The sequence below is a fragment of the Sciurus vulgaris genome, assembly GCF_902686455.1.
Source record: "Sciurus vulgaris genome assembly, chromosome: 19".
In the NCBI taxonomy this organism is placed as follows: domain Eukaryota; kingdom Metazoa; phylum Chordata; class Mammalia; order Rodentia; family Sciuridae; genus Sciurus; species Sciurus vulgaris.
This window is the reverse complement of record NC_136480.1, coordinates 15,294,487-15,309,551: the sequence shown is the minus strand read 5'-3', so window position 1 is coordinate 15,309,551 and position 15,065 is coordinate 15,294,487. Positions and strand designations below refer to the sequence as shown.

At 50.7% G+C, this 15,065-nt stretch overlaps 1 protein-coding gene across 2 annotated transcripts in view; it reads right to left on the bottom strand.

The window, feature by feature from the left end:
* IL5RA (interleukin 5 receptor subunit alpha) overlaps positions 1 to 15,065 on the bottom strand; it is a 42,805-nt gene that overhangs the window by 18,548 nt on the left and 9,192 nt on the right. For both annotated transcript variants that reach the window (XR_013760856.1, XM_079122210.1), the window contains exons 4-8: positions 14,185 to 14,323; positions 11,956 to 12,106; positions 11,695 to 11,882; positions 8,769 to 8,914; positions 3,373 to 3,511 (exon numbers count right to left, since the gene is read on the bottom strand). Coding sequence is in view for 1 of the 2 variants with exons in the window: in XM_079122210.1 (XP_078978336.1) it covers positions 3,373 to 3,511; positions 8,769 to 8,914; positions 11,695 to 11,882; positions 11,956 to 12,106; positions 14,185 to 14,323 (763 nt within the window). In the remaining variant the exon portion in view is untranslated. The remainder of the gene's footprint in view (positions 1 to 3,372; positions 3,512 to 8,768; positions 8,915 to 11,694; positions 11,883 to 11,955; positions 12,107 to 14,184; positions 14,324 to 15,065) is intronic.

The window sequence follows — 15,065 nt, the reverse complement described above, 5'->3', positions numbered from 1 at the left end:
GTAAGCGGCCTCTGAGCACTCGACTCACAAAGTCCTACCTGCGGTCTAACTGGGGTCCTGCAGCTGGACGGTGGCCATCTCCCGATGGCTCTGAGGCTTCTTTCTCACCTCGTAGGTTCCAAACTACATTAAAACTGCATTAAAAATAAAATCTGAAGCAGCGTCTATGGAAGCGTCGGAAGGTGCTCAGAAATCTCCACAGGGCCCCTGAGTTTTGCCCCTGGGAAATGACGTGAAAGATTTAAAAAATGGAAATCCTCTGAATTCAAATCATAAGAGTGAAGCTTCCACCACGGGCATTTGACAAAATAAATAATCTCGTTAAAAATTCCCTCATGCTGATTAATGGTTCGTCTATTTGTTTCTCTCTCTGGGCTCAGAGTGAGTTTCGTCTGTGTTGCGGGAAGTCCCTGTGTGTGCGGGGTCAGCTTAGTTAGGTCAACCCCGGGAAGGAGGGGAGCGGAGGGGGGTTGGCCTCTGCAGAATCATGCAGCAGGTGTTCTGGTACTTTCTCAGTTCCTCTGACTCTGCTTTCAGTTCCTTCTCCTCCGAAAGGCTCCTGCCAGCTCTGAGTCCTGGAGTGATGTCAGGGCCATCAAGTAAGGTCGTGTGTGTTGTGTACTGCACAACTGGAGAGGGCTCCGTTCCCCTCTGGAGACCCAGCAAGTTAGCATGAGCAACCTATTTTCAGACTCAGAACATTTCCCAGGACGTTTCTCCTCTCTCCCTGTCTATCATGGACGTCTACGGGCTAGGCCTCAGATCTGACGCACATTCCCATGGCCTGATGGGCCACTGCCTAAGCATTTCCTGAAGACCCACTCTACAAAGTTAACGAAATACATAGCAGATTTTTTTTTTTTTCTTTTTTTGCAGTGCTGGGGATCGAACCCAGGGCCTTTACCAACTGAGCAATCTCCCCAGCCCCATAGCAGATATTTTTGAGGAATGGGGGAGACCAGGGTTTGAATCCAGAGGTGCTTAACCACAGAGCCACATCCCCAGCCCCCCCCCCCTTTTTTTTTTTTTTTAATTTGAGATAGTCTCTCACTCAGTTGCCGAGACTGGCCTCAAACTTGTGATCCTCCTGCCTCAGCCTCTCAAGCCAGTGGGATTACAGGCATGCACTACTGCCTGTAAAAATCTTCTAGCAGATTTTTGCACGTCCCTGAGAGAAGTCTTAAGTCCACTCTTGCAATGGCAATGAAATACCCCGTGGGATAATGAGCCAGGCCATGAGCAGCCACGATCCCAGAGTCAGCTAAGAGTGTCTGACATAGGTCCTTAATGTGTTCAGCACCTGGCACCTTGAGGGACGTTGTCACACAGTGCCAGAGCGCCGAGCGTTGGGGTGCCTGCCTCAGCCTAGGGCTGACCCCCATTTCTGTCACTTGCAGGTAAGCAAGTGACCTCAACTTTGCATCTCCTCACCCTGCCAAGTAGGCTGGTCAATAGAATCAATCGCGATCACGCAGAGAGTCCTATAGCACAACACTTGGCCAGTGACTCCCCACTCCTGTAACCTGCTCAGTTGCTGTATTTCACACGACGCAGTGAGGCAGACAGGCCGCCGTCGCTGCCCATGTCCTGCAGAGAGGCAAGCGTGTCCCGGGACACGGAGGAAGCCAGCGAGTGCCGGTGCTGGGTGTTCAACCCGGGCTTCCAGCAGGAGACCCGAGGTTCCCTGCGCCCTCCTGGCTCCCTCGGGCCTGGGCATTCAGCCACGCTGGTCACCTCCCCAGGCTGCACGGTGTGGCCGGCACGCAGGACCTCGCAGCTGCTACTCTAACTGACCTGTCTCCCGTGGAGTCCTGCGTTCCCCTGCCGAGGTGCCCAGGCCGGGGCCAACACAGAGCCTGCGCTTCTGCCTCCGAGTCACGGCACACGTCAGATTGCTGTCTGACGGGGGGCCTGGGAACAGGGCCTTCACCCAGGGCCACCGTCTGGTACCCGCGACCTTTCAAAGATCTCACTAACGGACAAGGTGGTCATTTTGCTCACCACTACAGAACAACACGGGTGCTTAGGAGATACCCAGACCTTTAGGTCTTCCATCCATCAGGCGGAAGGCTCAGGGGTGGGTCTAGGTTTCATGGGCCCCGGAGATTACTCAGTTTCAGAATCTTTTTTTTTTTTTTTTTTTGCGGTACTGGGGATCGAACTCAGGGCCTTGTGCTTGCAAGGCAAGCACTCTACCAGCTGAGCTATCTCCCCAGCCCCTCAGAATCATTTTTAAGAAAAGGAGCCAAAGTATGAATTCAGAAGCAGGTGTAGGAACACCACAGAGCTGGAGAGCAGATCAGTGGTTGCCAGGGGCTGGGAATGGTGGAGGGAGGGAGGGAGGGAGAGAGAGAGAGAGAGAGAGAGAGAGAGAGAGAGAGAGAGAGAGAGAGAGAGAGAGAGGTGTGTGGTTATAAAACTGGCCAGAGGAGCCTGGCCCAGGGGTGCCTGTCTCTAATCCCCGTAGCTTGGAGGCTGAGGCAGGAGGATTGCAAGTTGGAGGCCGGCCTGAATAACTTGAGCAAGGCCCTAAACAACTTAGTGAGACCTTGTTTCAAAAAATAAAAAGGGGGGCTGGGGAGATAGCTCAGTTGGTAGAGTGCTTGCCTCTCAAGCACAAAGCCCTGGGTTCAATCCCCAGCACCGTAAAATAAATAAATAAATAAATAAAAATGAAGATAAAAATTTTAAAAAAATAAATAAAAAGGACTGGGGATGTGGCTCAGTGATAGAGCATCCCTGGAGTCAATCCCCAGTACCAAAAAAAAAAAAAAAAAGGCAGGGGCTGGGCTGGGGGTGTTGCTGGAACTGCTTAAGACCCAACACACAAATGAGTGCGTAGAAAGCCGGCAGACCTGGGCTGCAGATGTAGCTCAGTTGGTAGAGCGCTTGCCTCTCGCAAGCACAAGGCCCTGGGTTCACTCTCAGCACTTCCAAAAAAAGAAACTAAAAAACAAAAGAAACCCCAGGGACTCCGAACAAGATAGGTGGGTTGTCTTTGCACTGCAGTTTTGCACAGCACTGTCCTGGGGGTAAACTGTGTAAGAGGAAGTCAGGATCTTCTCTGAACAGCTTGTGAATCGCCCATGAGCTTAAAGCGTTTAAAAATCCCGATAGCAGGAGGAAGAGGGAATTCTAGGAGGAAGAAAACCCAAGCGACAGGTAGAAGTCCGGAGAAGCGCTCAGGTTGGTGGCAAGGTCGCCCACTTGACCTTGGCTGGCTTCTGGAAACCCCCCTTCTGGCTGAGCGGGCGGTATTATACAGGAAGACCAGGTGGCCCGAATTGCAAAACCATTCCGGGACCCACCTGTCCCCAAGTTCTGGGTCGACGCCAAGCGCCAGGCGGCCGCTCTGGAGCACGGGAGACTCACCCACGTAGACAGGTCGGCTCCAGGGGCTCCAGAGCCCCGCGGCTCTGCAGGCGGCGCTCACGGCCGCTCTGACTTGCACCGAGTACTCGGAGACGGCGTCAACCACGGAGAGGAAGGCGTTGCTGGAGATCCTCTCCATCTGCACGGGAAGAAAGCCGTCTGAGAGTCCCGAAAGCCCTGGCTTCCGGCGGCCTACAGAGCAAAGCGATTCCATTGGGAAAGGCATTGAAACCTGCTGGTCCTGCGTCGCAAGGGCCAGGTGATCCAGTGCGGCACAACGCATGTCTCAGGTGCAAAGACCAGAGTAGCCTCGTCAGTCTGCATAAGCTCCCTCGCCTTGTCCTTCTGTGTCCTGAAGTCACCTTCCTGAGCCATCAAATAGAGCTGGTGCCTGCAAACTCCTGCTACCTGATTTTGAATGGCCCAGGTTTTTGTTTGTTTTTTGGTACTGTGGACTGAACCCACAGGTGCTTAGCTGCTGAGCCCTATCCAAGCCTTTTTTTAATTGTTAGTTTTGAGACAGGGTCTCCCTGTCTCTCTTAGGGTCTCTCTAATTTGCTGAGGCTGGCCTCCAACTTGTGATCCTCCTGCCTCAGCCTCCCAAGCCACTGGGATTTCAGGTGTGCCCTACCTCACTCAGTGGGTTAGGTATTTTTAAGTGGTTGAATGTGGAGAGCGGTGACTGAGATCCAGGGTCTCTGGTGACCTCATGGCTGTGGCATGCCAGGTGCCTGGGAATGTTCCTGTGCAAGGGCACAGGAGGCTCAGCTGCTGTGGCAATGCCCTGCATGAGGAGGCTCTGAGCAAGAGTCCTCTCAGCTCTGACCTTGATCTCAGGCACACAGCTCCTGGGAAGGGAGGAAGTCTCAAGCTGGACAACCACCATATTTCACCAGTTCTGTTTCTCTGGTTTCTGCCTGCTTTTAACGGTAACTTTAAACAATGGACTTTCTCCAGAGCCACACAAAGCTCCTAACATTGTAACTGTGGATTGCAACTGTGGAAAAGCTACATAGATGTCCTGGTTCCTGGAACTTTCCTGAATACAAAGAATAATGGTTGCATAGTCTTTTGATAGAGAGACATATATAAACAAAGATTGCTGGCACAACTCTTGAGATCTGCATCTCCATCAGAGAGCAGGCTCCACCCGATCACAGCTTCATCTTCAAGATCCGTGTCTGTGAATCTCTATTTTCCAATCCCCCTTCGCCAGACGCCAGAGTTCGGCTGCGCTGGTTGGGCAGTTGAAAAATACAAAAAGAGGAGTCACGTTTCACGAGACATGACAATCACACGGAATTGAAATTTCAGTGTCCAGCCTAGATGTCCTTCAATTGATGAATGGATAAAGAAACTGGCATATATATACAATGGTATATTACTCAGCCATAAAGAATGATAAAATTATGGCATTTGCAGGCAAATGGATGAAATTGGAGAATATCATGCTAAGTGAGATAACCCAATCTCAAAAAACCAAAGGACGAATGATCTCACTGATAAGTGGATGATGACACGTAATGAGGGGTGGGAGGGGGGCAAGAATGGAGGAAGGAAGGACTGTATAGAGGGAAAAGAGGGGTGGGAGGGGTGGGGGGAAGGGAAAAATAATAGAATGAATCAAACAACATTACCCTATCTAAATTTATGATTACACAAATGGTATGCCTTTACTCCATGTACAGAGAAACAACATGTATCCCATTTGTTTACAATAAAAAAAAAAAAGAAATTTCAGTGTCCACAAATGATGCATTATGGGAACCAGGCTCACCCATTTGTTTGTATATTGTGTGTGGCTGCTTGCATTCTACAGTGGCAGAGCTGGGTAATTTTGACAGAAAAATGTAAAAGCCCTTTACAAAAACGCTTGCAGATCCTCCATATACAGGAATGTCTTGCCAGAGCAGAGCCAGGGCTGGGGATGAGAGGCACAGAGCCGTGACCTTGAACCAAAGGTGGGCAGGCCTGGCTCCTCCTCCAGCTGACCGCAGGGCAGGTTCCTTGACCTCTCTGAGCCTCAGTTGCTTCATCCATAAAATGGGATAACAGCACCGAAGCCAGGCATCATTAAGGAGAATCATTTTTGTTAAGCCCAAGTCTAAGGACGTGAGAAAATTGCAACATTTAACCAGCTTTAGACCTACATCAACAATCGTTTTACGTGATTTAATATATGCTCAGTAAATAGGACTTTGCTGCAGGCAATTTAGCAATTCTAGATAATGCAGATTATTTAGCATTAAAGTGAGACTATCTTCTCGCAGATGGGCCTTCTGCTTTTCCTCTACTGGCTTATCAGTGTTACTACCATCCTAAATCAGAGCTGTATCTCTGACACCTGCCTCTTACGTACTCCCTGGATGTGTCCCTCCCTCCCTCACTGCTGTCCCCTGACCACTGCCTATTTCGGCTTGGACCACTGCAGTAGCCACTAAGGAGTATCCTGTGTCCATGTGGCTCCTCCCTACCCATATCCAGCTTTTAAATTATTACCAAAATTATTATTCTTCTCAGCAAATGTGGCCCTATTTCTCTATCATGCAGAACCCTTCTGTGCTTTTTTTAAAAAAAAATTCTGCCAAGTTGGTGTAGGGGTGTATGCCAGTAATTCCTAATGATTGGGGAGGCTGAGGCAGGAGGATCGCAAGTTCAAAGCAACTTAGGTTGGCCCCAAGCAACTTAGTGCGACCTGGTGTCTAAAGAAAATATAAAAAAGGGCTGGAGATGGGACTCAGTGGTAAATCACCCCTGGGTTCCATGCATGGCACCAAAATAAAATGAAATGAAGTAATAAACCCCTACAGAGCCATTCCAGGAGAAGTCGCAGTGTACACAGGAAGTAGCACGGCAGAGCCAGCCTCCGGTCCAGGCCACCTGAATGGCCTCCACTCGGCTAAGGAGCCGCGCGCTCTCGAGCCTATAAGGGCTTCCTTTTCCTGCCAGCCCTGCTGGACAACTGGTTCCTGACGGTCCCTGGTCCACAGAGAGGTGAGCACGGAAATGCAGAGCACGCTGTAGCAACTTGGCACTGGGACGTGGGGACGTGGTCCTGGCCTCTGAGCCCAGGATCCTGGGGCTCGTGTCCCACCCGCCTCTGGCTGCTTCCCAGCAGATCCCGACTGCAGCCACACGAGTGCCCCTCTGCCGTGCCCAGGCAGGCGCTGACTCGCCTTCAGTTCCTTTCTGTGGCGCCCCCAGAGGCGAGGCCCTGCCGGAGCAGAATCGGGGCCTTGTTAACCTTCACATCCCGCCCCACCAAGCCTCAGTGCAGATATGGATGGGACCTTGTGGCTTTGCACTCACGTCTTCTCTTCTCAGCGAGACAGGCACAGAGCCTGGCTCTGCCGTTTCCCTCTAGCGTGGTGACTCCGGGCTGGGCATTTCATGTCTTTGACCTGGCCTTTCCTCTCCCCAGGAAGAGAGGGTGACATGATAAAGCTGGACGCTTGATTTATCCTCAAGAAGTGTTGGCAGTTTCTAACGAGGTGGGGTTTTATTTTGTTTTATTATTTTTCTGAGGTGGGATCTAGTTGTGTTGCCCAGGCTGGCCTCGAAGTTTCGATCCTCCTGCCTCAGCCTCCCGGCCCTGCCCGAGGAGCTGGGATGATGGGCACGTGCCACTCTACCCTGCTATGTTTTTGAAAGTGTGGTAAAATACATTCAATATAAATTGACCATCTGCAGCATTTTAAAGCGTACAGGTCGGCAGTTTTAAATACAGTCGATCTTCCCGCGCTCTTCATCTCGCACGACTGTCCCTTGCAGAAGACATGTTTGGGTAACCCTAAGATGGTGGCTGGCATTGAGCTAAGAGGTGGCGCATAATTAATGTTAACACAGCGTGATCTACTTTTGCCTGATTAGTTAATGTCTCCTTTGTGCTAGTGGTCAACAGATATTCCTCATTCTTTCTTGATTGGCACAGAGGGGTGTGCTTCAATTGTGCTAATCCTAAGCTGATTGGCTGCCTTAGGTATATAAGACACACCTATAGGAAGCACTGGGGATAACCGGATAAGCAGCTAGCAAAGAGGATAAGCAACGGTTAAGCAGCACCTCTGAATGATGGCAGAACACAGGTTGCAGACTGCAGAATGGAGAAGTAAAGCCACACTTCTAGATAGTAGAGTGAAGGATGCAGGATGTAGGATGCACCTTTAAGAAGAAGCAGCAGAACTAAGAATATATAGATCTCTGAAAGTGTAGTCTCTCTCTTAAGCAAAGTCTCTCTTTTTCTTTAGGCAAAGCCTCTCTCTCTTTCTCTCTCTCCTCTCAAAGCAAGTAAACCTCATTTCCTTTGTCCTCTGTAAACAAGCAAACAAGCAAGAAAGCAGCCCACTAAAGAGAAAGATAGTACAAGTAGCTCAGTTTCCAGTCCACCTCCGATAAATATCCGTGCAATTGTTGCTGCAGGCGGTAACACATTGTCACGGGCGGCGACTGTCCCTCTGGGTGGGAGCGTGGCTCCGGGGACCAGCTCGCGTGGAATCGTGAGCAACAGCTCCAGTCTGTTCTCAGAGCCTGAGCACGCTGGGTGCTCCCAGGAGTCGAGTCACACAGTTCTTTGTCCTTCTCAGGGTGACTCGTTCCCTTACACCACATCCTCAGTGTTCATCCACGCGTGAGCACCTGCCAGTGTCCTTTCTTCTAAAGGCCGAGTAACAGCCAAGCGCGGTGGCGCACGCCTGTCATCCCAGCAAAACTCGGGAGGCTGAGGCAGGAGGACTGCAAGTTAGGGGAGGCCCTAAGCCACTTGGCGAGACCCTGTCTTTAAATAAAATGTAAAAAAAGGGCTGGGGATGTGGCTCAGTGGTTAAGCACCCCTGGGTTCAATCCTGGATTGTCCCCAAAATAAATAAAGAAAGAAAGAAACGATACAGGCCGAGTGACATATTCCAGGGTACGTAGGTAGCACCTCTGGTGGATGCCCTCATCCATCCCTGGTGCTTGGGTTGCTTCTGGCTTTTGGCAGTTGTGAACAGCACAGCCATGATCGTGGATGTGGAAACGTCTCTTTGAGACCCTGTTCTGAAATTCTCTTTCTGCCTGTTTGCATGTCCAGCCATTGGAACGGTCGACTCTTAGAGCGATTCTGTGGGTGGGTCTGGGAACACTGAGCTTTCTGTTTTCAACAGCAGCTGGGACATTTTGCATTTTCCCCTACGCTACCCAGGAGGTTTTCTCTGACCCCCGGTGTGATCTTTGGTTCTAAGCACGTCCTTTCAGAACAAAAGGCTCAGAAAGTTTGGCGTATTTCCATAATACCTGGGTGGATTTAGTGGATCTTGTTCAAACCCAACTACTACCAGGGCGGTCCATGGAGAAAAGAATGTCTTATGTTTATAAAATGAATATCTGACACGGACTATCGGAACCCTCTGAAGAATTACCTGCAAATAATCCTTCTTGGTGTTGTAAATCTTCACTTCATAATCAAAGCAGTGGTGCGGGAAGGCAGAAAATGGTTTGTCCCATTGGATGGAGAGATGAGTTCCTTGAATCTGGGCGGTGACGTTGGCTGGCGGATTTGCTTGAGCTGAGTTAGAGGAGGAGAGGTCAGTGGTGACCAGGGCCAATGAGCTCCAATCCACCCACACCTCTCCAGGCATCGGGATTTACCATTAGATCTTTTTCTGGGGGGTGATTGTGGATTGAACCCAGAGGCACTTGACCTCTGAGCCACATCCCCAGCCCTATTTTGTGTTTTATTTAGAGACAGGGTCTCACTGAGTTGCTTAGCACCTTGCTGTTGCTGAGGCTGGCCCTGAACTTGCTATCCTCCTGTCTCAGCCTCCCGAGCCGCTGGGATGGCAGGCATGCACCACGGCACCCGGCTTTACCATTAGATCTAATCAGTCACCTCATCTCAAGCCACAGGAAGCTGGGGACTTCCATAGGCTGTGAAGGAGAGACCCTCCTTGTGAACTGTAGAGATTACTACCGACTGAATGGCACAGATGAATCCTTACTCCCCGTCAGCTACCTTCTGAGTTACACCAAGCTCAAGCTAAACCAGGCTCTGTCCCGGACCTGCCACCACATCCTGCTTCCACTTGGCAGCAGGTCTGTGGCCCTGGACAAATCAACGTCCCTTCCTGGGCTTTGGTTTTTGCTGTTGTGCTTTGTGGGGGGAACAAGCAGGAAGCTTCAGAGTCCTTGTGTGTTAAATGAACAGGCTGAAGTCCCCTCTCCTTGGATGTCGCTGGTTGTTTTATGGCTGTGTAAGGTTCATGGAAAGTACTTCTAAGTGTCTGTCCTTGTCCTAGATTAATGACTGAGATCTCCCAGTTAACAGATCACAGGGACACGCTAAGACTGGGATCCAGTGGCTTCAACATCGGCCATCCCTAAACAGAAAGTTCTCAACCAAGAAAGTACTTGTTTCTTTCCGTAAATCCTAGGACTTGATCATAAAATAAATTCCTATAATCTGCAGCAAGTTGTAACCATTTTGACTTTATCATTTGTTTCCTATAGGTCTCTGTCAGAGTCTTTCACTGCCTATTTTCATAAAAGTGACCTTTTTAGGTTGCATCGGAAATACACTATTGAAGAGAATAGCAAAGGCTTCCACTCTTTGAACAGAGTTCTACTCTGTTTGATGTTGGGGGTCTCACAAACCGAATCGTGCCCTTGGAAAATATAAATTTTGTGTATTCATGGAACATTTATGCCAGGTACTGGTTCTAAGTCCTCAATAATTATCAACACCGCGTTGTCACAGAAACCTGGCAGGAAGTCATCACATATGCCTGGTTTTGATATAAGAAGACTAAAGTGCAGAGGACGCGTGAGCTTGTCCCAGTCACTGATCTGGATTCAAGTCCAGGCTGGGGGGCTCCCTAGCTCCTGCGGATAAGCACCCCACCACTGAAGTCTCAGGTTAGTGATTAGTGACCAGGATGCTATGCGAAAGGTTCCCAGTGACCTCTGTCCACCCAAGTTGTAGGATGAGGGGAGGCAGCTTGTGCAGAGCATTAAGCAGACGCACCAGGAGCGGGTTTTGAGCTGAGAACTGCCCGCCAAGGGTGGACACATGCTGACTGGGGAATGCCCACAAGTGGGCCATCAACAGGAACGCGTGGGCCATGGGGGGCTCAGCCTGGGAGACCTGGAGGCCTTTGGACAGCGGGGACCACGCTGTGGGGTAAGGGCTGGGAAGTGCTCTGGGTGGAGCTAATCGGTGCCCTTGGGCGGTGAGTCCAGTTTCCTAGTGCAGAGATTCTCACTGGCAGAATGTTCGCCCTCTGAGGGAAATTTTGGCAAAGTCTGGGACGTTCTTTAGTCATGACCCAGAGAGCGGGGAGAAGGGTGGAGAAGCAGGGCTACTCTTGGTGTTAGGGGACAGACGGAGGATGGTGGAACCGAGGTTAGGAGAGACCGAGGTTAGGAGAATGGTTCTGTACAATGAACCCACTGTGCCGAGGCAAAGCCATCTGCCTGCAGCCCCGCCGGACCTTCGGGGACAGGAAATATCACATTTCCTCAACAAACAGAGGCCAGGGTGAAGGTCAGGCAGTCCCGGTGGGTCACGAATGGTGGGGGTCAGGAGATGAGGGCTGGTGATCACAGAAGAGGCAATGATGGACCCGGAGTGGTGAGCCACGCCTGTCATCCCAGGGGGATTGGGAGGTCCAGGCAGGAGAATCGCAAGTTCAAAGCCAGCCTCGGCAACTTGGGGAGGCCCTAAGCAACTTAGTGAGACCCCCGTCTCAAAATGAAAAATTAAAAGGGCTGGTGGAGGGACTCAGTGGTTAAGCACCCTTGGGTTGAATTCTGGGTACAAATAAAAAAGAAGGATTGCTGATAGCTAAACTTTGGGTTTGGAATCCCATGTCCTCTGTTGCTAAGGATTTACCACCTGTGCTCCTGTTCCTTCCTGCCCTTAGGCACGTTCAAGGAGAAGAAAGGGACAGTGGGGGGCCGGGGGTCTATAAAAGAGCCGGACACACCCACTCCCCTGGTCTCCCAGCTGCGGGGCTCCTCTCTCTGGAGAAGTCTGCTGTCCCTGCCTCTTTCTTAAGTAAAACTTGCTTTCTAAGCTCGCCTTGGCGGTCTGGGTGGGGCGTATAAGGACCCCATCGTGACCCAGACCGGATCCCAGCACCTCCTGAGCGGTACCGGGGCTGCACCCAAACCCCCTCCCACGGCCAGGACAGCTCCCTGTCGCACAAAAGAGACCCAGCCCGAACTTTTCAGCGGCTCACACGGACGACTCCGCCCCAGTGCTTCCCAGGGATCACAGAAGGGGCCCAGCCCTGTGCGGTGGAGGCTGCAGCTGGGTGGCTTCTGCAGCCCCGGCAGCGGCCGTCTTACCGATGGCCTGCACCGCAAAGAGCCGGTCCAGGGGTCTGATGGCCGCTCGCCTGCTGGACCCGTTAACCCGCACCGCCAGCCAGTCGTGCCCCTTGCTACTGATGGACGTCCTGGGAAACCAGCAGGCGGTGTTTCGGCGGGTCTCATCCGTGCTGTATTCTCGGCACTCCTCCGTCCAAGGGCCGTACCTAAACGGGACCCTGGTGAGTCTTCTAAGGCCAGAGGAAAGGGACATTTGCACGGGTAAAGAGAGGAGCTCACCTGTAGTAGAGGGAGTACTGAGTGTCCCCGGGAGCGGCCGCGCCGGCCCGCCAGCTGCAGCGGAGGGAGACTTGGTAGGGCCTTCGGTGCGTGGGACCCGCCACCGTGTTTGTGATGCAAGTTAAATTCGTGACCGAGGTTCCCGGAGACCCTGGGCGGCAGAGAGAGCGAGCGCCATGAATACTGAATATTGCAGCCATGCTTTCGAATCGTGCGACCTCTTTTGAACAACAGAAAGCCACCACCTTCACCTATGAATAGAAACAGCATTTGCAAAGAGCCGCCTTCCTAGAGGGGTGAAGCCAGAAAGAGCCCAGAAAGAGCCCGGGGGCTCTGCCTTGCCCAGCCTGCCCAGCTGACTGGGGGTGCAGGGCTGTTCGGAGCAGCAAGCTGCAGAGCATCCTGCATGTCGCCATTCAGAGATCAGCGTCCAGCAACCTCAGGGTCCCCATCCAATGTGTCCATTACTAGCTGTGAGACTTCCACCCTTACTACTTCTGGACCTCAGATTCTCCAACTGTAAATGAGAGGGGTGGGGTCTCCAGTGCCCCTTTCCAACCTAGAGTCATATAGTTCCTAGTAGAGGATATTTTGACATATTATACTTGCATGGAGTATAACTTATTCTAATTAGGATCCCATTCTTGTGGTTGTACATGATGTGGAGTTTAACTGGTTGTGTATTCATATCTGAACACAGCAAAGTTATGTTCCATTCATTCTGTCTTTCCTATTCCCATCCCCCCTCCCCTCCCTTCATTCCCCTTTGTTTAATCCAATGAACTTCTATTCATCCCCTTTATTGTGAGTCAGCATTCCACATATTAGAACTTTTGGCCTTTTGTTTTTTATGGATTGGCTTATTTCACTTAGCATGATGATCTCCAGGTCCATCCATTTATCACCAAATGCCATCATTTCATTATTCTTTATGACTGCATAGTATTCCATTGTGCATATATACCACATCTTCTTTAACCATTCATCTGTCGAAGGGCGCCTAGGTTGGTTCCATAGTTTAGCTATTATGATTGACCTGCTATAAACATTGATGCGACTGTGTCTCTGTAGTATGCTGATTTTAAGTTCCATATGCAGTCCGATCCACACCAAAGATGGCCCCTGAGCGGCTTCTTCTTCCCATAAGTCTCGGCTTCCCGCCACCTATTTTCCCGCCGGCAGCAAGCCGGACCAATCAGAAACCCACACGTCACTTTCTCCCTTAACCCGGAAGCCCCAAGAGTATATATGTAAGCCTCATCTTGTAATAAAGCGGACTTCTCCGGTGACTTGCCAACCGTCTCCATCTTTTACTTTGGATATAAACCAAGGAGTGGGATAACTGGGTCATAGTGGTTCCATTCCAACTTTTCTTAGGAATCTCCATACTGCTTTCCAGAGTGGTTGCACTAATTTGGAGTCCCACCAGCAATGTACAAGTGTACCCTTTCCCCACATCCTCAGCAACGTTTATTGTTCCTTGTATCCTTGATCATTGCCATTCTGACTGGAGTGAGATGAAAATCTCAGTGTAGTTTTAATTTGCATTTCTGTAATTGCTGGAGATGTTGATCTTTTCCCCCCTATATTTGTTGACCATTTTTATTCTTTTGTGAAGCATCTGTTCGGTTCAGAGCAGGATCTGATCCTACATACCAGGCAAGCACTCTACCACTGAGCCACATCCCTGAATTCCTGAAATGAAAATGAAACCCCTTTGTGTTTTCACCCAGGATTCCCCAAAATGATCTGAGTGGAAAGCCTCCTTTTCGTTTCTGTCTCTCTCCTCCCCATATCCCGTGCTGTTCTTCAGAACACGGTGGGAAACTCTGGCCTTACAGTTGCTCAGGGAAGGCAAAGAAGCTGGGGCCCGGGAAGGGCTTCACCAAAGCGGGAACCTTGATGGCAGATTATTTTTATCAGCATCTGTCAACCAGTGTCTTTGAAGAGGCAGAGGGAGGGGGTTGGGGGGAGGGCCTCTTGTTATCTGTGGACAAGTTAGAGATAGGAGACTGACCAAAGAAAGTCCTTTTCACATTATCTCGTGGGCCTGGGGGTGTGGTTCAGTGAGCGTGTGCTTGCCTGCCATGCACGAGGCCCTGGGTTCAATCCCAGCGCTGAACAAATGGTGCACACAGGGCCGGGGTGGTGGCTCAGTGGTTAGGTTTTCTCTTTCCCAGTTTTGCAAAGTCTGGAATATGAAGCTGGACTTTGAGGAGCTTCCTTTACCTGGTGGGGCTGGAAGTTCTGCAGAGACCCAGCTGCTGGCCAGCGGGAAAGGCCCGCCCTGCAGGATGGTCTGCACACTTGCCGAGAGGCCTTGGTGGAGGGGGACCGCAAAGGTGCTCTGCGTGATCCCGGTCTCGTACTGCAAATGAAACCCACAGGAAGCCTTAGAATCACGACTGCTTATCACAGGTGCCTTTCTGTCACCTTCCAAACGGCCCACATGCGAGACAGAGAGAGTTTGGAGAGAAAACATTAAAAAAAAAAATTATAATAATGGTGGTCCATGGACGTATACCTCTTATGAAATCCAAATGCTACCACTGAGGTTCAAGTCGGCTTAGGGTTGAAGTTCCCTTGGGAACTCTAGGGTCAGCCTCCTCTCCAAAGGAAGAGGAATCCTCTAGCTTTCCATGTCGGCTGCAGAGCAATTCACAGAAACCACTTCTGCCTTCCTGTGACTTCAGGGCACACTGGTCGCTAGCAGGTGCGCTCACCGAGCCCGGAAGTCAACCTGAGGCTCCCAGAAGCCACCCGCTTGGTGCAGGTGACAACATCAGGGTGCCGTGAGCGGGCCTTGAACCTGATTTCTCTGACTTCCCACCTGCCTTCCCATGTGGGAGGCTGCCGCCTTGGGCTCTTTTTGACCTTGTGGAACAAGCATGAGACCATTACCCACTTAGTCATGCTTAAAAAGTTACTGAACGTACGTGTTATTTCTTGTGGCAAGAAATGATCCCCAAGGTAAAATATCATGTGCTGCTTTTGCTTTTCAATGTGAACCGGTTACTAGTTCTCAGCTTTCAGTGGTCACTGCCGATAGGGAATTGAGTAATTCTCTCTCTCTCTCTCTCCTTTTTTTTTTTTTTTTAAATTAAAATTTA